At 38.9% G+C, this 27,375-nt stretch overlaps 2 protein-coding genes across 3 annotated transcripts; one reads left to right on the top strand and one right to left on the bottom strand.

The window, feature by feature from the left end:
* Window positions 1–2,369: 2,369 nt before the first annotated feature.
* Window positions 2,370–22,704, top strand: LOC126786815 (calmodulin-7). Of its 2 annotated transcripts, XM_050512764.1 has the most exons (3): window positions 2,370–2,519; window positions 3,130–3,166; window positions 22,335–22,704. In XM_050512764.1, the coding sequence occupies exons 1-3, from the start codon at window positions 2,444–2,446 to the stop codon at window positions 22,669–22,671; spliced, it is 450 nt and encodes a 149-aa protein (XP_050368721.1). In that variant the 5' UTR covers window positions 2,370–2,443; the 3' UTR covers window positions 22,672–22,704. The 2 variants fall into 2 exon arrangements, with proteins under 2 accessions (XP_050368721.1, XP_050368729.1); XM_050512772.1 differs by lacking the exons at window positions 2,370–2,519; window positions 3,130–3,166 and adding an exon at window positions 21,439–21,603 and having other exon boundaries at window positions 22,298–22,704.
* Window positions 22,705–25,064: 2,360 nt separating this feature from the next.
* On the bottom strand, window positions 25,065–26,866 carry LOC126786758 (plasmodesmata-located protein 7). Its single transcript, XM_050512682.1, has 3 exons — window positions 26,016–26,866; window positions 25,632–25,745; window positions 25,065–25,491 (listed from the first exon to the last, which is right to left on the bottom strand). The coding sequence occupies exons 1-3, from the start codon at window positions 26,749–26,751 to the stop codon at window positions 25,484–25,486; spliced, it is 858 nt and encodes a 285-aa protein (XP_050368639.1). The 5' UTR covers window positions 26,752–26,866; the 3' UTR covers window positions 25,065–25,483.
* Window positions 26,867–27,375: the final 509 nt, after the last annotated feature.

A 27,375-nucleotide genomic window follows, 5' to 3' on the forward strand; every position in this document is an offset into this window, starting at 1 on the left:
CTGTCGATGCAACCGTCACTAGAATAGTCAATATTATCTTGTATGCATTAAATGAATTAGGGAAACAATTCGAAAATAGAGTTTTGAGCGAGATCAGTCGAATGAGAGAAAGGGGAAAAGTGAATATCTACCCAGTAAATAAGGGGGGGAAAAAATAAGCCTCCAGCACATTTCGAACCTCTGACCTCCTGGGATGTTTAAATTAGAATCCACTAAATCACTACTTTAGAATGTAACCGGATCATATATATACTTTATATATGTTTCCATTGAAAAAAAAATTTGGGGCCCTTTCAGTTTTCATGCAGCCTTCGCTGCTCCACCACACTAACGCCGCTCCTATCTTCATCCCCCTAGCAACAGAGCTAGAAAGCCCTCGTTGATCTTCATTTATTACCACCACCAAGAACCAACATAGGCCTTTATCCTTTCCACCACAAAGTTCTCTTCCCGGCACCCCCCAAACGCTGCCTCACCTCCTAAGACTATGTTCCTTCACACTTCTGCAGTTTCTCACAAACCTTTGACAATGTTCAGTCCTCCTCTGAAAAAAAAATAATTGGCCCCTTGCCAGCTGGAAGGCTTTGTGCAGCCACACTGCCTTGATTGCACCAAGGCCGACTGTCACAACTCTGAAATTTTCGAATGATAAAAATTTGAATTTGAAGCCATGATAACTCAAAAACAATCTCAAATATAATGAAATCATCTTACAACAACAGTGTATCGAACTGAGTTCACCATACGACTCAGTTGACTTGAGTAATACATTACCAGTTTATACACTCAAGTATTAAAACAATTGGAAATGTAATATTCACTCAATCGTCATCACAAACAGAAGAAATAAATCTTCACAATCTTCAGAGTAAGCCCTCCGAATCTGTTAATCCACACTTGCATAACCATCCCCTACACCATCGAATTGGTGCATCGGGATTGTAAACACAAACTCAGTAAGCTTTTCAGCCCGTATGAGTAAACCAACAGTATAACATACATCGCATACAAAGAAAATATAACAGATAACATTTAGAGACAAACGTACTCATGAGACACTAGACGGCCTATCTGGTTGTCCAATATTATTTAAAATATGTGTACTCATGAGACATTGGGGCAACCCATCTGTTTACCCAATATGATTTTAAAACACAGGTACTCATGAGACCCAGATACCCATATGTTACCCTTCATTCAGTATGCCGACATACACTGGGCAACCCATATATTACCCAATATCACTCAAAACATGGGTACTCATGAGACCAAGGCAACCCATCTGTTACCCCTCATGCAGTACACCGGCAGACAGACTAGAGCTCTAACTGAATCGTAACTGACACCCGGCCAATGTTTGGTTCCGCTTACTGCCAACAACATCTGAAGACCATAAAACATTTTAATAAGACTCAATGTTAAAACCACGTAGAATATAACAATCCACACATGTTATTGTACTACAACCAAGCGATTCTTGTACAACAATATTTATATAGTCACCTCAATAATCCATTATACCGGAAGGTACGTTATCTCCCTTCCGGTCTCATCTGCCACAATTAATCAAGAACATTACCATCTCATAATTTAAATAGAAATTGTAACATTATATAATACAACAACCCATATATATGTATCGTATTTACCATTTTCGTACACATACACCAACCCACTATATTATATAAATGTCACAGTTCACTCTTTTTAATAATTCAAACATATAAGTCACCGCCAAGGGTAGACTTGTCATAATGAGATTTATTCATATTCACCTTAGTCGATAATCACTAAAACATTTTAAAATCATTTATTACAATAGCGTTTCACTTACTCATGAACCGTAGATGATCAAGTTCACATAATTTAAACCAAACCATATTTTTAGAACAATTTTTGTAAGCTAGTGATGCAATGACTATGTTAACAACTCAAATTAAATTCAATAATTATAACATTACTTCGATCGTGATGATCATTGTGAGGTTTACTCACCTTATTTTTTCCGTGCAACTTTCATGACACCGAGAGTGATTCGCTCACTCGTTTCGTCGGTCATCTAATAACATGATAAAATGCTTAAAAAATGGTACGTAAAATCTCAAGTAACGAATTATTACAGCCTAACACTGTTTATGAAACATTATTCACAAAGTAAACCCGTCTCGTTCTCACACTTAACGTAACGAAGCAAAACACAGGTCGATTCTCGCCGTTAGGTACGGGCAACGGGCTAAGCCTGTAACACGATAGTCCACGTGACACCCATTTATTGGTCCAAAGAAAAGGAAAAGGTATACGTGCCGGTACCCTTTTTGTTTTTCCATATATAAAGTCCTCTTCGTCTCCAGTCCACAATTCCTTAAATTACATAATTTCCATTTTGCTCCTCTCTCTTTTTTTCTCTCTGTGATTTCTTGCGAAACCCCAAAGCTTTTCATCCATGGCCGATCAGCTCACCGATGACCAGATCTCTGAGTTCAAGGAGGCTTTCAGCCTCTTCGACAAGGACGGCGATGGTCAGATCCCTACTTTTTCTCTCTTTAATTTCTCGCTTTCAATATCTCGTGCTTTTTTACCGATTTGGATCCCTAGATTTCGTTTTGATCTGATCTGTTGGGGATTTGTGATTTTGTTAGATTTGATGTCCGGTCTGTGTTGGATCGTTGTGTTTTGTCTACTTTCATTGTTGTGGAAGAATTAGGTGTTTGATCAAACGACGACGTTTGGTGTTGTTAGAGAACCAGGAGAGAAATATGTGACTTGTGGTTCATAAAATCAATTTGGATCTCAGCTTATATAATTTAATCTTGTGTGTTTCTGTAAACATGTTAATCGATTTCAAATTGCGCATTAGGCCCGCAATTTTTGCTTTTATTATGTTGGAATTTAGTGTTTGATTCCGCAACATTGTTACGGTTTCGGAAATGAAAGATTTGTTCTAGCATCTAGATTCCCCTATACTCTTTTTTGCAGACCGTAAGGTTCTTTTGTCATTTTCGCAATCTGTACTGGTTTCTGCGAATGTGATTGTTGTTTGTTTTTGATAAAGGTTGGCGTCGTTTTTATATTTAAGGGTCATTTCTATGCGATTCACATCCCTGATCTCTGCCGTATATTTTAATTCAGGCTGCATCACTACCAAGGAGCTTGGCACTGTTATGCGGTCACTTGGGCAGAACCCAACCGAAGCAGAGCTTCAGGACATGATTAATGAGGTTGATGCTGATGGGAATGGTACCATTGATTTCCCAGAGTTCCTTAATCTGATGGCTCGAAAGATGAAGGACACTGATTCTGAGGAGGAGCTCAAGGAAGCGTTCCGAGTGTTTGATAAAGACCAGAATGGCTTCATTTCTGCTGCTGAGCTTCGCCATGTTATGACCAATCTGGGCGAGAAGCTGACAGATGAGGAAGTTGATGAGATGATTCGCGAGGCTGATGTGGATGGCGATGGACAGATCAACTATGAGGAGTTTGTCAAAGTCATGATGGCCAAGTGAGGATCGGTTGACCAAAACCAAAAATTTGGACATTAAACAAAAATGGGAACATGTCAGATAAGTTTAAGGAGGTTTATATCTCCCATTAGGACATCTTTTATTTGGATCGCTAGCTTTTGGTCTGTCCAATTCTCTTTTTCTTGTATGCATTATTTGTGGTACTGTTCTGCTAGTATGGACTTGTCTGGTCGTTCTTAGTAGCGTTGGTTTGGTAGTGTCTTGCATTACTGGTAATTTCATTCTACTTCTGATATCCTGGATTTTGAATATTGGGTGAATTGATTTTTTTCATCTTTTATGCTGAATTTTATTGCTTGTATCTGTCTTCTGATTCCTTTGACCCCTGTCAATAACTCAATATCCTTGTGGTTACTTACTTCCCGCTTCGATCAACGCTGGAATTTGTTGTGGGGTATACACACAGTAGTTGGTTGCAAATCTACGAGTGTTGTCTGTTTATTTTGCACAAGAAAAGTCTAGTCAGATATACATAAGGGATTTTAAATGGAAAATACGGACACACCTCCAGATGAATATATATTTACAAATATCTATACATGTGTTTATCTCTGAGGGTGGCTCTGATTTTAATTTGAGTATACGATAGGATTGGGAAAGCATAGTTCCATAGGATATGATTGGGAATGCATAGGAATCAGACTCGGCTGAGCTATGTGCCATGATCCCTCGAGATGTTGTTTGGTTGTGAACTTGTGATGTGATTAGTATAATGCATTAATAGATGGGAGGATGGAGGTAAAAATTTAGTTACTGCACCTGTCATTAAGGTTACTGGTATAATAGATACCTGAGGTCGGGGGCCTGTATTTTTTATTATGAAATGAGACAAAGTAACGCATCTTATTCCGATTTCCGATCTTGGTGATGCGATTAGTTTATAATTTATTTATCCATTTTTTGTGAGTAGAAATGATGGGAATATATAATCAAGGCTTCCTTACTTCCTTAGGGTATAAGTGACTCATCATCCTAGAGTAGATAGTGTATCATTTGCATAACTGGGTGTGGAGAACTCTGCCCCAATCCCAAGTCTCGCAAATTGGTATTGTATATATGTCAAAATTATTGGTCCTTCACGAGTATGAGTCCCAAGTTTTGGACTGTAATCCTGAGGTTCTAGCATCGAATGGTCAGTTGTATCCTGAATACTAGGATTACTAGCAACGTATTCCTTGAAAGAATAGGAACGGTCTATAACTACATGTAGTCCTCGATTCTTGCTGTTACAAAGAGTTCTCGGTCCTGATTAGCAACTAGGAACTAGGAAGGAAACCAACGATGCCGTCATTAGTATATTTGAGCATACATGATCTTCATAATTAAATTCTCCAAATTATTGAACAAGGGGAGATCAACGGTGTCATCACTACTAGATTTGAGCATCTTAACATTCAAATTTAAATCATTCATGCCATCATGAACAAAGTTTATTATCGGCAAGAAAGATCAAAGCCATTGTTGTTCAGAGTACCATAACAAAATTTGCTATTGACAGGAGAGATCAAAGCCGAATGAACAGAAGGATGCAGAAGAGTAGCATAGATTCCCCTTAGACAAGTAAGACAACGTCTACGCCAATGTTCTACTTGTAGACTAATCTAACACATGAAATTGGTATTGACGAGTTCATGATCGCAATTCCCTAGTCTTGAAAAATTACTTTCCTATATTGTTATCGAGTGCCTAATGTCGTATGCGCTAATTTGGTGGGATTTTGAAAATAAAGGAATTAATCACGGGATCTTTTACCAAACACTATAATTACATTTACTTTAATTACCACTAAGCTAGAACGATTATTTCTAATGCCACTTATTAGGAAAACAAATTTGCTAACCACCTCTGATTTGTCCATACATGCCCACCTACTTAGATAAACTGATTAACACCATTTATATTTTTCATTTACCACCGTTAGACTATAGTTAATTCTAAAATTCTGAAATTATTATTAATTTATTTTTACCTTAAATTCAATAATTATAAATATATTATATATAAAAAGGTTCGGGTTTTAGGTTTTAGGGTTAATGATTTTAGAATTTTTGAGTTGGAGATGATTCTAAATGCTAAACTCTAAAACCGAAAATTGTGAAAAAAAAAGAACTACACACTTTTGTTAAATGTAAAATTAGAAAAAAAATAGTAATTATTGTTAATAATTTATATAGATAACCATGGTTATACCATAATTAATCTAGGACATGTGTCATTAATCTACATAGGTGGGCATGAGAGTGATTAGATAAACATGGTCGGAAAATTTGCTTCTCCTTTATTAGATACCTAGCAACTTCCAATTAATTAAAGTTGGCTGTAACACCATCACTATCACTATAATCAAGCAATTAGAATGACAAGTCGCTCCAAAGACTACCTAACCTATTATAAGGAAAAAGAAGGTGTGCACGTAGCGCTTATTTAACAACTAAAAGTCTGAAAAGCGTCCAAAACAAACAAACGAAACTAAAAAACCAATGCAAAGTAATAAAACCTAGTAACTTCTTGAACACTTATACCATCTGTAAGAGGGTGTTTTTGATGCGGTGTGACTAGGCCCAAAACTGATTGAGAAAAGGATCCAAGAACGACTTTGTTGTGATTGGATTGATGGCGACATCAGCAAATCAAATTCACAATGATGCAACTTACAATAGGCATGGTGAGGGAGTTGAATTGATGCTTGTGAGTTCAGTACATACGAGATTGTAGGTTTAGGTGATGTTTGAGGTAAGGTGGGTGATGGTTTGGGTGAGAGAGATAAAGTCTGATCTCTTGTTTGTAGTTTCTGGGTTTTTGTGGGTTGGGATGAATTCGATTGCAACAAGGATTATCTCTCTCTTTTATAGTGGAGCTGGGAAGGGAATGAGAACTTCAAGGACCGCTAGTTCTTGGGATTCATCTTCATCTCATTGGAGAGATTTGTAAATAGTATAGAGACGGTGGTGACAGAAAAATCGGTTGGCGTTGCTCATGCCTTGGTATTCAGATATCCCTAAATCAGGCTCAAAGAGGCTGTAAGGAGCGAGAAATCAAAGAGATCTTGAAGGATATGAGCGTGATCAATTCTTTTGAATTCTCTGGTGCTGCCAGAATTGGCCGAGCACTAGTCCCAGCAGCAAAAAGGGTTGAACATGTTTAACAAATAAGGAAGAAGAAGCCTAAACGGGTATGGGTCATGTAATGGATTTTGGGCTAGAAATGGTTCAAGTGGTAGCGCCCAATGTAAGGATCCTCGTCAAAAGAAGTATCCATATGTCGTCCTCGATTGGTTTCCGGAGTAGGAAGTTCCCCTCACTGCTTCAAAACGGGTTAGCAACACGATTTCTGCAATTATGGGCTCCAAACAGCTTGAATTACTTCCAAACACCAACCCAGATCAATAGAGGATGAAGAGACAAAGCAATTCTATGGTTGCCAGATAAAGGAGATATGGCGAAAAGAAGTTGACGGGGGAAGAAGAAGAAGAAACAAAAAAATGGAAGAAAAGAGGAAAGAGTTTCTGATTTCTATTTCAAGTAGTTTGCTATTTTTATACCCAATCCAGAATCGGAAACTTTAGTATTTTAACTATAACTTTTGTATACAAACTCTGAATTGAGCGTGCTACATGTCCACATAATCATTTTAACGTCCTATATCTCATTCTACAAGAAATTTTTCAATCTAGTCCACTATAAAAAGTCCACTTTTAAGTCTTCTAAAATAAAACGACTCTTGAAACGAGTAGGGAATACTAGTAAAATCGTAAGCAGGTAAACTAGGTTCGGGTCGGAAGAAGAAATGAACTAATACAAAATATTTACAAACCAATAGATGTGGCTATTAATGTAGGAAAAAACTTGTGTCAATACCGGTATCGATTGTTGCATCCGTGCCCGCTGAGTTGGACCAGTAGAAATTCAACACGTATTTCATTTTTCTTCCTTAAATATACCAAAAAAAAGGGCCGGATTCACCAAAGCGTATGAGACAAAGACTTTTCTTCATCCCCTGAATTCATTTATCAGCATCCTTACATCCACAACATGGATTTAAAACCCAACAAATGAAAAATTAGATTTGAAATTGACTTATATAATGAACACCCGCCAAAATACCAATCAAACAAACATTCGAGCATCACAAAAGAAAATATTGCATGTTGCCCAGAAAAACCCAAAGCTACAGTAGCTTCACCATATCCACTCTTGCTATCAGTTCATCTAAACTTGATAAAACTGTGAAAGGGTTGGCTTTGGATCTAGTAGCAAATTCCATGGTTGGTAGAAATAACACTGTAATAGATAGAAGCCTATAAGGTATGAGAATTAACAATTTTATATGAGTAGGAGCTAATTGAGACTGATCATGGGTTTCTGGGTTATGAGGAGGAACTAAGGAAGGAAGAGAGTGAGATGATTAGGTTGACGCGCGTCATCTTTGTTTTCACATGTATTAACTCAAAGAATAAATAAAATAAATTATATTTATGTCACGTGTCAAAATTTTAGTGGTTCAACTCAGCGGGTACGGATGCAATCATCCATACTGGTATGGACACAAGTTTTTTCTATTAATATATGAGAGAATACATACATTAATAGATTTATCTTCTATAAACATGTATGATTAAACAATGCAAATTATTGGTGAAGATAACGGATAAGAACTGTGAATAAAAGGCATTACAGCAGAGATAAAATTTAGAAGACCTATCAAAGGTTGGTTGAGGTTGAAAGATACAATGATGAGAGAAACCCCACCAAATGTGTAATATCTCGATTTCCGAAATAGATTAAATTCTATTTTTCTTTTGTTGAAAAATAGAAAGTAGATATTGTTATGAATTCGCCGTATTTTTCATTGAATTTTTTGAAGTCTCAAGCTATTTTTAACGATTTTCTGAAGTCAATCGGAATAAAATAGAAACTATGATGTGTCAAGCTTCAATTGGATCACATCATGACAAGTGACCAGCTGACACTAATGTCAACCATGTGGGTAGTCATCAAACAAATGTCAAGTGGTGATAATTGTTGTGGGTAGTTTAGAATGTGAAATGTGTCACTAAGTCAACAATGGCTGAGTGACACGTGACAATCTGAAACCCTATAAATAAAGGCAGCCCCCTTCAATCATCCGTACATTTTTCTCTTTCCCCTCGTTTTCTTATTTAATATTATTTTATTAATTTGAGACGAAACTTCCGCGTATTATAACTTTTGATCTGTAATTACAATTCGCAATCCGCGACTGGTTACAGATTCGTATCGGAGTACTCTTTTGTTTCTACAGGTTTGGGTTAGATATGATGGTTTAGATGATTCATTATATGAGGTTTGGTTTACGGTCTGGGTATCAATTTGTATTCTCGACGTGAGTGGTTTTATAATGTGTTTCAAATATCCTTATATGCTTTAAAAATAGTCGAAAAACATGATTTTTGTTTCAGGATGAAATAATTATTTATTATTGAATGATATGGGGGCCTATATATAGGCATTACAAAACCACAATCCCGTAGGATTCGGAGTCCTAATCTATTACGGAGATGCTAATCTATCTCCTAACAGGAAACCTATTAGGCTAAGACACACATAAGGGTAGAATAGTAATTCTCCCGGAACACTCCCCCTTGTGTCGCATGCCTAGGTTGCATGGTGCACATATCGTTACCTCGGTAAAAACCTTGTCAAGCAAAACAAAAACCTCTTGGGTAAAACAAAAGCTTGATCGAAGGGAAAAAGAGCACAACGCACCGTCTACATTTGATAGCATCATGTGAGCTAGACTCCCCCTGAAGTCTACGAAACAACTCCCCCTGATTAGTGCCATAATCATGGAGTACAAAGAACAACGTATACAACGTTCATTACATGCTTCTCAAACGTAGTCTTGGGCTAATGATTAATCATTAATCTAGCCACACATCCTTAGATCATCCATGCTATACTTAGCCAAACTTAGATCTTAGGAAACAAGATTGCATAACAACTCAAAACAAGAGTTTGCAATGAAAATCAGATTCTCGGGTAGAATGACCTTGACTCACTTAAATGGCCATAACTTCTTCGTCAAAATAGGTATCAGCAAACCGTAAAATGTTCTGAAAAGTAGACACCCGTGTCTTTCCAGTGACATAAGGTTCACAACCTCATCCGATCAGAGCAGTTCACAATGCTCTGTCGAAGTTGACTGACTTGCAAATTTCCGGACAGGACTGTCCTACTTTGCTAAAACGGCCATAACTCACTCAATATGATAGCTATGAATGAATGGTTGATGTCCATGGAAAGTATACACATAGGCCTTTCCAACAGTACCAATTTCACCATATTTCATCGAGCGAGCTGTCTTGTAGGTCTCGTTGAAGTTGACCTACGAAACTGGACAGATTCTGATTTGTCAAATTTAATGTGTCTTTCGCGAAAAGAATGGGGGAATGGACCAATGAAGGACTGATTTTGTTCCAAGACAGAACCGTACGCATCCTCTACGCTACTAGTGTCGACTGCTACACCAAGGCGTACGTTGATGTTGCTGGAGCTGCTGGCGGCGTTGGTGTGGATAGGATTTGTGTTGGTTCACTGAGTGTAGAACTAAACCCATGTCAAAGAAGCAATGCAAGTCCAATGACAATGCATAGGCGCATAGTTAATCACGTCATAATGAAAGCAATAGTGTCCCAACAACACTAGCATGCATGAATGTATAGCTCATTGAATCTCTTCATCATCTATACTTAGACGGAATAGAGAATCAAGAATTAGCTTCATATGAACACATATGGGTATGAGTTCTTGCAACCGATTGTACTACGTTCTCTCGAACGTCGCAATCTGATTACATAATCTCTCCGTGGTCTAGAGGCATTTAAAGTCCATCTGGCACTCTCATATCTGCGTCAAGATCCCTTTACAGATATTCTATGACCACTATCATATACTGCAAATCAGTTTTCATGGACACTACTACTGATCAAGTAGCGGAAAGAAATTATGTCCATAACGAGATAATATAACTCATCATACTCAATACTAGGATAATGAGACAATCTTTGCGCCATAAGTCCTGCGTATATCACATGACTTCATCTTTCTCATTACACTTACGAACAACGACCAACATAACAAGTCTAGTTCAGCCTGTATTGATTCTTTCCACTTCGGTCAAGTTGCTCATCGTTGATGCTTTACAACGGAATAAGAGCATAAGCGAATACATCATCAATCATGGGAGATCAATACATTAAACACACGCGCGCGTTGTATACGATCAATTCGTGAGAGTTCTATTCTTCTCTAATATCAACAAAATGAGTCTGTAGCGTCCCACAGAAACTTAGTTGATACACATGTTTAGAGGATATCTCTTGATGATGGGCGAAATACTTGTGCCTACGCACTTCGCTTCTTTCTAGATTTGATTCTAGAGAATAATGGTCTCCCCCTCATCTAGGCAGGAGCCAAGACCGAAGCTATGACCCTTACTAGTCCATCTTTGCGTTTGCCGCCCTTGTTTTGTGGTGCAATGCCACGGGCGCCGACAACACCACAGCGTACGATGGTGCCATCGCCGGCTTCCTTCCCACTATCAGGGATGGTGCCAACGGTGCTAGGACCAGGTCATATAAAATTCTCCCATATTCTGAGAGTCCCAACCTTACCGGCACATCACAGCATTTATGTGCGATCTCGTCACTTTCGCAATATCGGTAAAGTCATTGAGCATCGAATCTTTGACTTTCTGGAGGTCGATAATGCGTTGCACATTTGCTCACTTTGAGTAGTGCGGGATCTTAATGAGACATAGTGCCACACCACGTCAATTCCTGGCGTTAAAACCAGAATGGGAGCATTCCATATCTCCCCCTAACGACGGGAAGTATGTCTCATCAAAGTGACCGTCTGCTAATATCGCAGGATAGAGATCAACGGTTGTAGATTGGAAATAACGGACAAGTGTTGGTGATTCATAAATCATAACCAACCAGAATACTTAATCGTTTCAAGTAGACCCATTGAGATAACTACAATAGAGGCACATAAACAACTTTAACCAAATAGGCGTTAGTGAAAAGAACGTTGGGATCGTATCCAGTGACCATCTGGTACGCACTAAACACTTGGCAAGTTGTGGGTCTGAAACGAATAAGTGTCGCTGCATGCAACATCATTACATATCCCCATGCAAAAATCGGCAGGTTAGTACCCATAACCAAGTCCGAGCTCTGCTCGATCGTGCGGTGAATGAACATGAGGAATAATATGTTCAACGACGATCCTAGTAGATATGCAAAACGAAATCATCAAAGTCGTGGGGGTGAACTCTCCAACGGTATCCATTCAAATAGATTTGAGAGGATGGGAAGGGTGGTGAGCCCTTAGTATGATGATCATAGCTAAAAACTTTAGCGAATGCAGCGTTTCTTATGGAAAGCAAAGCGACGTGTGACCAACGCGTCGATGCTCTTAACCTATACCATACAAATACCGAAAAATGTCCGTATTCGGTTGGATAGGGTCCACTAATGTCACCTTAAATACTTTGTAAGAATGGAATGTTCTCGGTTGGAGCCTTAGCAAATAAGGACTTCCTTGAAATCTAGCAAAAGAACAAGCTTTGCAAAATGAGCGATTGACATCAGAGATTGTCATGGAGGCATTAGAAGACACGGGAGGCATCACAAGCTCCTGTGAAGGAGGGGATGCCGCCACCGACGGCCTTAATGCCATGGAGCCGCCGAAATAGGTAGGCTCGGCCTCACCGTGTGGAGCATGGGTGAGGTGGTCCTCCAATCGCTTCGTGAACATGAAAAATAGATGATAATGTGAATTTCAAAGAACTCGAATCATCATATCTTGTTCAAAATGACCAAAAAATAATCATGTCAAAACCGAGAAGACAGTAAAACCGAACCCATGAATCAAAGAATCTTGAGTTACATAAAGCTACTGCTGCACGCAAGCAAAACGATGTCTGCAGGCTATCAAAGCTACTGTCGAAGCTTGAAAAAGATACTGTCAATGAAATCTGACAGATTTATTCCTCTCCATTCTTAACACAAATATCAAGATGAAAATCCATCATTGGCATATATGGCCTTTAAAACTTAGCAAGGCACGAAGATATAGAACACAATCTCCGCACGAGATCCGTAAAACAACTACCTGCGCCGTAGGACAGTGTGGGTGGTTACGCAATTAGCAAGACACTCGATTTCACGGCGGGACATTCTCAAAATGAAGATTAAGAGAGTCAACGACGCGGTGAACTTCTCTACACAATACGCCGTAGGATATTGTAAGAGAGGGGATTGAAACAAATGGCAATCCCATCGAATGTATCACATGGCAATAGAACTACATTCTTCAACTCAAGAGTTGGAAAAACATGGTATTGGAGCAGTTGAATACCAAACAATTTAGGTGGTAAAAACCATCCAATTGGTGCGGGTGGTCACCAATAATAATAAAATCATTTGAGCTATGAAACGACTTGGAGAAAACCGGAAAATTAACCAGAAAACCATGTCAAATTAACTCAAAACCGGGTGAATTTTGGACTAGGAAAACATGGCAGCAAGAACTGCTGAGATATGCCGGAAAAATGACGAGAAACGACGAAAAAAAAACGTCAGAAAAACTCGTCAGAAGCCGGCGGCACCGATTGCCGGAAATCCGGCCGGCGGTGGCCGGACCTGGCCGGTATGGAGGCCGTAACTTCAGGTCCGACAGGGAACGCCGTCCGAAACCGGATGGCGATGCCGGAAACGCCGGCAAATGGCCGGAAGGTGGCGAATACGCCGGTAAAACGCCGGAAAACGTTCCGGAAACGCCGGAACAGTAACCGGAAAAAACGACGTTAATTTTAACGTTCCGAGGTCCGTTTTCCAAATTTCAAAGTCCAAAATCACAATGTAGTGCTATTGGGGTCCCATGTAACCCAAAAGCGGCCAATTTAAAAACCACGTGAGTTGTAAACGTTGACCATGCATGCTAAGCCAAGGCAAATAAAATTCTCACAAGTCCAAGAAAGACGAGAAATTTTATAGAATATGCCAATATTTAATACAACACAAACAAGCTTCCAATTCCAATAGACGACTTAGGATAAAGTCGAGCAATAATCATGGCAATGCCAACGTCATACTTGAAAAATAGTAAGCAGGAAACATAGTCAAAATAGAGTGACTAATCAAAAGTCCGTAGCAACAAAATCTTGCATATCGGATTAGGCGGAGCCTTAGCCCGAGGCTCAAAAATGTGCTTACTTGAGAATGGAAGAATGTTATGTTTCCATCTCCAAAATTCCCTCGAGAAATAGATACAGGTGCCAAAAATGGCATGCGTTTCTTGGATGTGGAGTATGCATCAAGGTCAACTCTGATAATACAACGTCATAGACGTTCATTAAATCACTTTAAGTGTGTCCCATAGAATTCTTTATTTTTGGGATCTTTTGTCAGCAAATAGTGCTGCATCAGAGTAATGAATCAACTCAAATAAATGAGTACGTAGACCTTGGGATTATCGTTTATAGACATGAGTTTAAGAAACTCAAACATTCAAATAACAGTCGCGATGGCGACGCATCCATAAGAAACGAGGGTTGTATGGGTTTCGAATAATCGAAACTATTCAAGTATGTAACCGGAATTAGAAGGGTTGTGATGTACATGGTCACAAAATAATCGATGCATATCGGCGATTCTCATGATCGCACCCAAAACAGCGGTGCACTCAGGCGACCACACGAAATTGATATCTTCCTTTTTAAATAATAACGTGACTCCCCCAGGACCGTCACACAAAAAAAACGTCGACCAAGAGGGGAATCATATCCCTCTTTGGTCTCATCAGCGTTATAAGAAAGGCCGGAAAAGAAGACATGAAAAAGGCTAATAGCGCCCGATAATTTATATATATATATCTTCAAAAGCAGCAACTTTAAGAAAAACATACTTGTTGGTCTGCCAAATAGACCGCATATAAGTAAATTGCTCTGCAAATCGATCGTCATGCATGAAGTTGCTTGTTGAATTCCTTTTCGATCTTCGTCCGATGACATAAAAATCTTGGGAGGATACGATCGGAATCGTATGTAGATGGCAAAAGTATCGTCCATCTCGGCATGAATGTCATCACCATAGTACGACGAGTAATCACTTTTCCTATGCAAGCACGCGAAACAGAGTTAGAAAACGAAAACGTGCAAATAAATGATTTAATAAGCAATAGGAAAAAAAAAAGAGAGAAATAGTTTAAAGGCCCAAAAGGGTAGAGAAGACGGGAGTAGCTTCTCTTGAGCGAAGAGTTTGCTTGTGCAGTTCGCGTTCATTGCGTATATATGCGGGAGGAGCAATTTTGAATCCTCTGATGCGGGGTTTGTCGGGGCAAAAAGATGTTTTTGCGGAGCGAATGCGGAGGATACCCTGCAGTGCTGCGGAGGCTGCGTGCAGGGGCAGCAGGGGGGTCGCAGGGGCAGCAGGGGGGGTCGCAGGGGCTGCAGGGCAGGGCAGCGTGCGGGGCTGCGGGGGCAGCGTGCAGGGGCAGCGCGCGGGGCTGCGGGGGCAGCGTGCAGGGGCAGCGCGCGGGGCTGCGGGGGCAGCGTGCAGGGGCTGCGCGCGGGGCTGCGGGGGCAGCGTGCAGGGGCTGCGCGCGGGGCTGCGGGGGCAGCGTGCAGGGGCTGCGCGCGGGGCTGCGGGGGCAGCGTGCAGGGGCAGCGATGCGGCGGCTGCAGGAGGTGCGCCGGCGAGGAGATGCCGGAGCTTGGAATCGACGGCGGCCGGCGGAGGAGAGAGAGAGAGAGAGAAAAAAAAATAGGGCTCTAAAAGTTTAGGGTTTTAGAGCAACGTGCTGATAACGTGTTTCAGGATGAAATAATTATTTATTATTGAATGATATGGGGGCCTATATATAGGCATTACAAAACCACAATCTCGTAGGATTCGGAGTCCTAATCTATTACGGAGATGCTAATTTATCTCCTAACAGGAAACCTATTAGGCTAAGACACACATAAGGGTAGAATAGTAATTCTCCCGGAACAATTTTGATATATTTATAAAATATCTCTCTATTTTAAAGTGAAGCATGTTGATTTGTGAACTGTGTTAGATTATATATATATTATGGTGTTGGATCTATTGTTTGACTAGTCATGAAACATGTGGATTTCTTGATTGGGTTATGCCGAAATAAGGATGTGGCATATGGAGGTATACGACAAGAAGACCATTATGTGTCCCATGGGGATGCCTAAGTTGAAGGATAACCAATAAGAAGGATTTGTGCAATGTAATAAATTGTTATGACCGATGTGTATATGATATATTATTTTATAGTGTGCTTAAACTGACATGGCTTTGTCGGCGCATGGTTTTGCTCACCCACTCTTATATACACTTTTTTGCAGAGAACTGTAGATTTTTTGTTGAGTCGGAAAGAGATTGGATGTGTCTAAAGTGAAGAGCCTAGAAAGAATCTATTTTATTCTGAGTTACATTCCGCACTATAACATCAAGTCTCTCCTCAGGATCAGCGTTTGGTGCGGTATGAACCCACCGACATCGGGACCGGGGCGTGACAAGATGTGCTGGACAAGAGATATGACAAATACACATGAACATTCTCCTACGGTGCCGGAGAATACTCGGCCACAAATGTTACTCCAATCAACAAAAACATCAAGGCAATACCAATATCACACGTTCACCAGACAAATGCAACAACCTACTATTAGGTATAGCATCGCATTACTACATGAAAACAAGTCAAATAACACAAACTTATAATATTTGATTCACAACTACATATTACCATTGTTTTCATTCTTATTCAAATTGTCGTTATTAGCATGGTCAAATTTAACAATTGTCTGTTTTGTTGAGATTGTTCACAGTGATGGACAACAATATCTAAAGAATTAATAAACCATGTTTTCTGTAAGCAAAAATAGCTAAATTATGGATGCAGCCACAAAATAAACAAGCTAAACTCTGTTTCCATTTGTATGTTTTTCTTTGTAATCTACTGTTGTCTTGGATAAACAGGTAAGTTTGATGGGGGCATGGGCTTCAATAACCTTCAAGCGTACAATAAGGCTCTCCTAGCAAAACAAGGAAGGCGCCTGCTCTCTAATCTTAATGCTCGCTGCTGTCGCATTCTAAAGGCTAGATATTTTAGTCATTCAATTTTTTAAAAGCTAAAGAAGGCAGCAAACCTATTGGATCTGGAGCAGCCTCTTGGCGAGGAGGGGGTGATTTAGAAAAATTCTATTTGGTAGGCCAAGAAAGGAAAATGCATTGATGCTTGGACTGATCGTTGGGTTCCTAATGATTAGGGCGGGCTCATTAAACCAATTATCACTTCTAGCATATTCACTCCTCTGAGTGTTGCCAAGCTCATCAATTTGGATAAAGAATGGAGCATTGATCACTTGAAACCTTTCCTCTGTGATGCTGATTTCCGAGCTATCAAAGCCATCCCCATTGATCACTTGAAAATGATGATGATGATATTCTTATTTGGCCAAAGTCCAAGTCTGGGGTGTATTATGTCGAAAGTGGATATCGAACCATCTTCTCTAGCTCCATTTAGAATGCAGTCACAAAACTTTCTTCCTCTCATATTTCTAACCCGGATATTTGGAAGATTATCTGGAGGCCTATTCTTCCCCCTAAAATCTCAAATTTTCTATGGAGAGTGCTAAAGAATTCGCTGGCAACTAGGGTAAATGCTTTCAATAAGGAAAATTGCTACAAGGCCGGTTTGTGAATTATGTGGTTTGCATGATGAATCTATTGAGCTAGCATTGCCTCCTTCTTTGTCCTTGGACTGAGAATGTTTGGTTTGGGAGCTCTTTTAGTTATATCCCAATTAGGAGAGAAGTGATTAACCTTTGATGACTGGTTTGTGAATATTCAGAAAGGCATTGCAAATAAGGTTCACTCTGAAGTTTCAGGTAAGGAGGTCCTTATCTTAGCTTAAGGTACGAATTTTCATTTTTGACAAACTTTTCGATCGCGTTTTCACATCTCCACCGTCCAATATCTAAGCTATAACGTATAGATCATCTCTACAAAATATCAGCTGATTCCATCACCGTTAAGGTACTCATAACTTTGATTTTCTACTCAAAATATAAACGGTTCACGTTCGGCAAATTCAATACGTCCATTGGTTTTGATTAGTTCGATACCTTAACGATCATGAAATCGGCTGACATTTTTTGGAGATGATCTATACGTTATAACCTAGATATTTGACGGTGGAGATGTGAAAACTCGATTGAAAAGTTGATAAAAATGAAAATCCGTACCTTAGCTTAAGGTACGGACCTCCGCACCTAAAAAGCTCCGTGTATATATATATAGTCTCTATCCAGAGTGAAGGTTCACTCTGAAGTTTCAGAGTGCAGTTCCGATCTTGGCACACTTTTCGGTCACATTTTTTCACCATAAGTGATTCAATATTTAGATATGCTATTTAAGATCATCTCTATAAAGTTTCATCTAATTTGACAATGATTTGAGCTTTCAAAATTGAGATTTACACGAACGGTTCACGTTGAACAGTTTTAATTCATTCATTAATTTAATCTAATTTCAATACCTTAACGATGTCCGAATTAGATGAAATTTTGTAGAGATAATCTTGAATAGCATACCTAAATATTGAATTGCTTATACTGAAAAAATTTGACCGAAAAGTGTGTCAAAATTGGAACTTCATTCTGAAACTTCAGAGTAAACCTTCACTCTGAATAGAGACTATATATATATATATATATATATATATATATATGCTTTCATCTGTTTCAAATACGGAAAAAGAGGTGTTTGGCTGTGATGAGAGCAGCCCCCTCCCCCAAAAAAAAAAAAAAACCCTTGCCCACGATCAACAGTGTTAATAGAAGATCTGGAAGTTGGTGTGAGGCTCATGGCTTGAGTTTGGATGCGGACATTGATTCTGCTCGCCCTCTTTGCAAAAACGGGATGCCTCCTCTTGGTTTGGTGAAGGTGAATGTGGATGCGGTGTAGAAAGAGGGTTCGGAGAATTGTGGCTTCGGTATTGTGGTTAGGAATTTGAGAGGGCATTCGATTATGGATGCTAATCTTCTTTATTCGCGGAACTTGGCGGTGGAAGCAGAGGCTGAGGCCATTGTCAGGGGTTTGCAGTTGGCTAATCACTTTCACTTGAAGAAGATTGTGTTGGAAGGTGATTGTTTTGAGCTTAAGCAGGCCTTAAACATTCTACTACTGCAAACTGGAAGGCTGCGCCTATACAGCTATACTTCGTAAAGCTAGGCAGCTTCTCTCTGTTTGACTCTGTATTTTCAACTGGGCGTGAGGCTAACTGCGTTGCATACGCAGCGGCTAAGCTTGCATCGGTGATGTTGTGCTCCTCGGATTGGGCCAACAGACCCCTTACCTCCCTCCTAAATATGCGAAGGACATATGGGCTTCCAGGTTCGCCCTCTGGCAAGTCTAGTATACTTGGGCCTCCTCTTTTCTTGTTTCCGTTTGCTGTTTGTTGTTTCCTACCCTGTATGGCTGTATCTTCTCTTGCCTTTTGGCTCTTTATTTAAGTATTTCAGACAAAAAAACACTGTTGTTACAACATGTACTGCTATGAATAAAAATCAATAATTTTAGTTATTACCATGAATAAATACATGAGTTTATTCATAACTCATAAAAGAAAATGCCAGTGCAACGCGTGGCCTCCCCACTTGTTATATAATTATATATATACACATTTGTTTTTAATTTTTTATATTACTATATTTATTTAATTTCTTTTTAGCATACCATTTTATATAAATCAACAACATTTTTTGAAAAATAAAAACTTAGTAGCAAATCTTTTTCTTAAGTAATTGTAGTTATTTATTTTTAATAAACAAATAAATATATAATGACAAGACTACCCTTAACATGCATGAGATAACTTAATATTGGATAAATAACATTAAATTTAATTGGGGAGTGTAAAATTCACAAATTTTTCCAATTTAGAAGGTCAGTTGACTCCATTGCAAATTCGAAGTGCAAATTGACAATTATGACCAATTTTAAGGTGCAAATTAACAATTTTGTCTAAGTACAATAACTCATTGTTGTACTTAATACAAGACTCCCATATGTGAATATGGAAAATAGGTTCTAAGTAGTAATATATTTACTATATATTAATTTGACAAACACTATTTTATGTTACTGTTCATAAGTTTTGTGTGAAATTACAATTTTGTCCTTATTTTGATTTTAATCACATACTTGCCATTGACCCATGTATAAAATTCGCTAGTGATGAACACGCGTCATAATTTTTTCTCAGCTCTTGCTCTCTTGCTTCGCTCTCGATACTGGAGCTTCCATGTCAATTTTGGGTTTCTTCCTCAGCCATCCACTTCATTTGGAAACAATGTATTTTCTATTTTGTCCTTTCTTTTAGTTACCAAATTTGGTGCCCAATTACAGTTTCACCCCTCTTTTCTTTACTTTTACGTTGTTAGGAAGTTTTGGTTCTTTGCTCCATTTTTGCATACTCTCAAATATATGCATGTTAGATCAAAATCATCAAATATGAAACTGATGTGTATTGTGTGTTGCCTTCTTCTCTCTGTTTTTAAAAGGGATGTCGCACCCCTTTTCTCTACATAATGATGCTTCAAAAAGTAGAGAATATATGTTTATTACATACTTCACTTATACATATATTTCCGGTAAAAATGTATGAAGCTTAGTTTTACAATACCATATATTATGTTCAAAAACTATGCTGCAACCTACATGCTTTTTCCTAAACAACGTATTCCAATATGAACATTGACATTAACATAAAGCCGCAATAACGTGCGGCCTCGATCCCTAGTGATTACAATTTCATCTAGAGATATGTTTCCTAGTACTTACCATATTAGTAACATGTCCTCTATATAAAGAAACTTCTATACATGAGTAATAAAGATGATTTTATCTATATGCTCTTTACTCTTGTATTTGTTCTAAAACATAGTTAATTTGATGATCGTTAAAGTGTTAAAACATTATTAAAACACCGAACGAACCAAATCTACTTAAACTGAACTATTTGTATAAATTACGATTACGAAATACCAAACAATTATCAAATTGGATGAAACTTTACATGTGTAATCTATATATTATGTTCTAAGATATATACGGTGGAGATGTGAAATTTTGACCGAAAAATGAGTCAAATAATGAAGTTTACTGTATAATTTCAAAGTGAACCTTCACTCTAAATATGAATTATATATATTAGTCCCTATCCAGAGTGAAGCTTCACTATGAAATTACAGAGTGAAATTTCAATTTTGGCACACTTTTCAGTCAAAATTTTCACCATAAGCGATTCAATATTTAGGTATGTTATTCAAGATCATCTATACAAAGTTTCATCCAATTTGACAATGGTTTGAGCTTTCAAAATTGAGATTTACACGAACGGTTTACGTTGAACAATTTTAATTCATTCATTGTTTTAATCTAATTTTAATACCTTAACGATATCCGAATTAGATGAAATTTTGTAGAGATAATCTTGAATATCAAACCTAAATATAAAATCACTTATGGTTAAAATATTTGACCGAAAAGTGTGTCAAAATTAGAACTTTACTTCGTAATTTCAGAGTGAAGCTTCACTCTAGATAGAGACTATATATATATATATAGACAGAGAGATGTTTGGTTGATTAATTTTTTTTTTGGGTCAGTTTGTTGGTAGATTTTTTTAGTCGTAAGATTTGAAATGAGATAATTGTGAAGTATAAACCATCGTAGACACATGCAAAATCGTTAGGGAAAGAATACGTGGGGATATGAGATGAGAGAGAGAATGTAAAACGACGGTGGACCACGACGCCCCTCTTTGTTTTCATATAAAATAAAGTCTTCATCTCCAGTTCACATTCCTAAAATTATATTCCCATTTTGCTCCTCGCTCTTTTTCTCTCTGTGATTTCTTGCGAAACCCAAAGCTCTCATCCATGGCCGATCAGCTCACCGATGACCAGATCTCTGAGTTCAAAGAGGCTTTCAGCCTCTTCGACAAGGACGGCGATGGTCAGATCCCTGCTTTTTTATCTCTTCAATTTTTCGCTTTCAATATCTCGTGCTTTTTACCGATTTGGATCCCTAGATTTCGTTTTGATCTGTTCCGTTAGGGATTCGTGATTTCGTTTTAGATTAAGTGATCTGATTGTGTTTTATCTTTGTGTTTTGTTCACCGTTGTGGTAAGAATTAGGTTTTTTTGATCTGGTCTTATGTGATGTGGTTTTGGAGTAGCGGAGATGAATTTGGTTATTGCTTTTTTAAACCTAGGACCATTAAACGACGCCGTTTGTGTTGCTAGGGCACCTGGAGATAATTTTGAGATTTAATTTTCGATAGCGATTTTGATTGCCGATCATATTGGTTGATTTGGTGTCTTCCTATATAAACTTGTTCATCTTTTACTAATTGGGCAAGAAGCCTGCAATTAGACCATAAGGTTCTATTGTCATTAAGCATTTGGATTATGATTGTTGTTTGGCTTTCACTTGTTTGACATGTACTTGCGGATTTATTCTGGAGTGTAATTTGGTCGAAGTGGAAAGCTTTTGTGCGTCCTGAATAAAATACGTATTAGAAATGAATATTTGCATATGTTTGTGATATAATCCCCTCCCAAATAAGAACAATAAAATTTATACACCAAAAATTAGTGGTCGTATCTATGCCATTCACGTACTAATTTCTGTATATGTTCTGATGCAGGCTGCATCACTACCAAGGAGCTTGGAACTGTTATGAGGTCACTTGGGCAGAACCCAACTGAAGCAGAGCTTCAGGACATGATTAATGAGGTTGATGCTGATGGTAATGGTACCATTGATTTCCCAGAGTTCCTTAACCTGATGGCTCGAAAGATGAAGGACACTGATTCTGAGGAGGAGCTCAAGGAAGCCTTCCGAGTGTTTGATAAAGACCAAAATGGCTTCATTTCTGCTGCTGAGCTTCGTCATGTTATGACAAATCTGGGCGAGAAGCTGACAGATGAGGAAGTTGATGAGATGATTCGCGAGGCTGATGTGGATGGTGATGGACAGATCAACTATGAGGAGTTTGTCAAAGTCATGATGGCTAAGTGAGGATTGGTTGACAAAAACCAAAAAATTGGACACTACAACAAAAAAGAGGAACATTGCAGATAAGTTTAACGAGATTAATATCTCCCATTAGGACATCTTCATTTGTTATTGCTGGGTTTTGGTCTGTCCATTGTCTTTTTCTTGTAAGCGTTATTTGTGGTACTTTTCTGCATTGTATGGACTTGTCTGTTGTCTCTTAGCAGTGCTGGTTTGGTAGTGTCTTACATTATTGGTAACTTCATTTTACTTTTGATATCTCGGACCTTGAACATTGGGCGAATTTGATCTTTCTTCTTAAGGTGATTTTATTGTTTATTTTTGTCTCCTGTATTCCTTAACTCTTGTCTATATGCTTGTGGTCACTTACTCTTCCTCTTCGATCAAAGCTGAATGCATTGTGGAGTTGTAGGTCTTTTATTCAAATAGTAGTTAACTGTAAAGTGCAAACCTATGAAAGCTGTCAGTTTATACTGTATGAGAAATGTATCTGGTCAGTTATATATAGGGAAGGTTAATGGAAGACCTCCAGAAATGTCTCATGATCCCTCTGAGTTGGTAGGTGTGAACTTGTGATTACTAGAAGGGCACGTTGCTTTAATGAGAGCTTATTCCATACACGGGATCTGTATATACACGGGTTTGGTTGGTGTGCACGCTCTATCAGTGCTACTGGGTCTGACACAGCCACCCTCTTTCATTCTCACCTCCACCCCTTCTCTCATTTCTCTGTACACTCCTTCCTCCTCCCGTCCCCCAATCCCTAATCCGATTATCCGATCCATCTTCCTCAACCTTGCCATAAATCCCCAGAAAGACTGAGAGGAAGATGATATCGTTGCTATACGAATTCGACCTCACCCTCCCTCGCCGCCATAATTGCTCTATGAATTCGACCTATTGCTCTGCCTATGAATTCGATATCATGGTTGAGATAACTGAAGCTAGCTGCTGCCTCTAGGCAATCTTATGCTACTCCCCCAAGCTGCCAGAATTAAAAAGAAAGGAAGAACAATTTTAACCCGACCCACTAAGAACAAACTAAAAAAACTTGCTACTAGGGTGAGTTTTTTTTCCGATGATGATGATTACTGGGGTGGTTGGTTTGGGGGAATGGTTTTGCTCACCTTCACTCGTCTCACTAAGAAGGCTCAAGCGCGTTAACCCCATAGATATAAATTGTTGTCCACCTGTCAAATCCAATAGTGCACGTGACACGTGACCTGTGTATGTTCACGGGTCGTGTACTAAATAATTTTCGTGCTTTAATAGATTGGAGGAACTTTCCATGGGAGCAACGATGTCATCACCGACCCCTTAGCTTCTTAGTATGATAAGCCCAATTGTAAGGTTAAGGTAGTATGATAAACCTAAATTTGGGCCTCTTATGAGTCTTATCTTCATTGGGAAATTAGATTCATTCTCAACCATATCATGCTATTTGTTTATACAGTTTAATGACTTTCTATTTGTTTAGATTGTCGAGAAATGATGAAATTTTGTGTCCAGAAGTAATCAGGTAGTGTTTTGTGTTGAGAGGATATGGAAGGGAATATGTAGTCATGGCTCCTTAAAGTAAATAGTGATGGAGAACATAGCTAATTGCTATAGTAATGCCAACTTCAACAGGGGAAATCTGCCCAAGCTCATTATTCCTAAAACTACTATAAACTGAAAGTTCAAACAAAACCAATAACTATGTATTGAAGTTTGTTCTTGATTGACCTAGCAATAGTTTGTAATTATTGGCTAAAAAAGTTATTCATTTTTGGGAAATTTGCCCTAATCAGAATTATATAACGAAATTATTTTTGTATATCGGTCAAACTAATTGGTCCTTCACGAGTATAACACCTAGTGTCACTTACATTTTGTGCTACGAGCATTGACCGGTAATTGCTATCAGGATTTAGGATGCTTGATTACTTAGAAGAAGAGGTAATGTTGAAGCCCATGGTTTGGCTGCTTTTGCTTCCTGACTTCCTGTAATAGGTCGAATGTTATTCGGAAGGATAGAATCCCTCCTGGAGTGAGCAACGTACCATGGTACCCCTTTGTTTGAATCTTAATATTTTGGTTGTTGTCTTCCTCTCAAACATAGAAAATAAAATAAAAGGCACAGAAAAAAGAAGAAGAGGATTTAGAACTTCTCATCTCCAACCCATGCTTGTTAAGGGCTAAAAGGGTAGAATTTAGCACTTGTTATCTCCAACCCTTCTAGTTAAGAGCTAAAAAGCCGTAATAAGAGGACCAAAAGTCATTATTAAGGGCGGTTTACCATGCATGCATGTGGAACTGGCTAAGGAAAGCAGCATATGGGCGTTGCCGGGTTGGTACTCAAAACTTGTTCAAATTAATTATATTGGCAAGACTTAATAATCAAGAAACCGTACAGACACGCATAACGAATTTTGAAATTAATATAAATCACATCTCCAACGATAGTAATACATTGATTTGTATAATTATCTGCTCTTTCGGCTTTTACAAACTAAAAGAATTTCATAATAGACGACCCAATTTTGTTAAGTGGATCGAGGGTGCATGTAGAGGAATCTTAGCCTCCTCCTTTTTCCTCTTGCTCCCTTTCTAATTACGTACCTTTGTTTCATTGCTAAGTGCTCCATCTTTTCTATAAATCTCCCTTTTGGAGATACTCAGAAATTAAGTAATTGAACCCGAAACGTTAAAGGTACAAAGCTAGAGAGAGGAAAAGTTGACATAATGAAGAAAATTGGAAAAGGAAGCAAAATAAAATCACTTTGGAACCAAAAGAAATCACCAACCCAATAGCACTTTGCAGCAAACTCATAATCTATTTACCTGCACATCAAAAGTAACAACAAATGAAACTTGTCAGCATATATCTATCTGAATATACGATATCCGCTTTCTGATTCTAAAGCTCATGGCAGTACAGTAATAGGAGATTAATTAAGAAAGCAAGTAAAAAGGATTTTTACCATTTCCCCAAAACACCTTCCTTACGAAAGTAAGAAAAATGATGAGCAGAGCAACTCCTGCTAACAATCCGATGATAATTGCAAATGTCTTCTCACCCTCACTATAAGATTTATCTGCAATTCATAGTAGAAATAAAACTCTCAACACTGTAATAGTAAAATAGAAAGTAATTTATAATTCCAAAGTCTCCGCTAACTTAATTTGAAACTAGTTCGGAATTTGCCTAAAATTTGACACATGGATCTTAAACGTACTGATTCTGGTGATTTCATGGTTGTCTAATTGGGAACTTGCCGTCCAGAAAGTTAAGAAATCAGTGGTGTTCGAATTGGTTGTAAGATTATCAAGTAGAAAATAAGAGTGTAGGTTAAAATGATAATTACCATGATGCATCTTGGAGTAAAAATGAGCACCGCCCGTTGAGTACCTGGCGTAACACTTGGCCAAGAACATATCACCGTAAACGGCGCCGCCGCATTCACTCTTCACCCGTCCGATTGCCTCCGTCACGCAGTCCTGACACTCTGTGAAGCTCAGATCCCCGACGCACTGAGCCAAACCCTGGACGTCACCGGACCCTCCCACCCTGTACGGCCCACCGGAGCCAACCAAAGCCGCCAACACCGAATCCCTCCGGCTCATTCCATCCGAGTCGTACCCCTCCGACGGCCCACACTTCTTGAGCACCACCGTCTTGTCCTCCACGCTGAGAAAGCTGGTGTTGTCGTACTTGATGTAGCAGCCCTGCAGCTGAAGGGCACCACCGGAGTTGTAAGGGCAGAAGCTCCCGACTTGGCTGACTGCGCGGGCGACGCAGGTCGCGCAGTCGGGCATGGACAGGTCGCCGCGGCATTGGTAGAGGCCGTAGATGACGTCTTGGGGGCTGGAGCCCATGACGGTGTAGTTGTTGTAGGAGGAGTAAGTGGCTGAGTTAACCAAGGAGGTGAGGAGCGAGTTAATGTTGGACTCGTAGGGGGAGTTGGGGGCGTACTTCTCCTGTGTGCAGCCTCCGAAGACGAAGGTGTCTGTGGAGGAAGAGAGTGAAGGAATGCAGAGAGATGAGAGAGAAACTATGAATGTGGAGAGGAAAACGAGTAGAGAGCTTGTGATTGCCACCATTTTAGGTCTACGCTGTTTTTCTTTCTGCGTCTTCGATCGGTGTGGATAGAGAAAAGAGATCGAGCTCGAGAGGGGATGGGGACGTTAAGAAATCTCTACATTGGCTTCAGGAACACATTAACGTTTGGATCTCATTAGGGTCCTTCCCTTTATAACACACTAAATAATTTGCAAATTTCTGTTTTTTTTTTGGCTTTCATATAATTTGTCACTAGGAAAAGTATACTACATACCAAAAGCCTACAATAGTTTGAAAAAGAAAAGGAACATACTAGAAAAAGGCAAAGGCATACTTTGTTATGGATATTTTACTTGAAAAAACAAAAGTGACAGTTTTTACACTAGGGTCAGCTTCTTCTTATTATCAATACCCTAGTACTTTCTTTTGTTACTAAGAATAAGTGGATAATTGAAGGTGAGTCGTCGTCTCCAAACATTTTCTGGAGGGAAATGGATTTTCACTTTCTCCATTTGAAAGGAAAATGTCTTACCTCTAGACTCAGACTATCACGAATACATGAACTCATTTCTCTATAATATAAGCAACTACGATATTATTGTTACAGAAGAAGGTAATACGCATCAAATAGGGAGAAACATCATTTTTATTCACTGATAATAAAG

The sequence above is a fragment of the Argentina anserina genome, chromosome 1, assembly GCF_933775445.1.
Source record: "Argentina anserina chromosome 1, drPotAnse1.1, whole genome shotgun sequence".
NCBI lineage: Eukaryota > Viridiplantae > Streptophyta > Magnoliopsida > Rosales > Rosaceae > Argentina > Argentina anserina.

Coding starts and splice junctions, on each gene's coding strand:
- LOC126786815 (XM_050512764.1), top strand. CDS start 2,444: ATGGCCGATCAGCTCACCGATGACCAGATCTCTGAGTTCAAGGAGGCT. Junction 2,520..3,129: donor CTTCGACAAGGACGGCGATG/GTCAGATCCCTA, acceptor ATTTTAATTCAG/GCTGCATCACTACCAAGGAG. Junction 3,167..22,334: donor GAGCTTGGCACTGTTATGCG/GTCACTTGGGCA, acceptor AACTGTTATGAG/GTCACTTGGGCAGAACCCAA.
- LOC126786758 (XM_050512682.1), bottom strand. CDS start 26,751: ATGGTGGCAATCACAAGCTCTCTACTCGTTTTCCTCTCCACATTCATA. Junction 25,746..26,015: donor TTACTCCAAGATGCATCATG/GTAATTATCATT, acceptor TATGAATTGCAG/ATAAATCTTATAGTGAGGGT.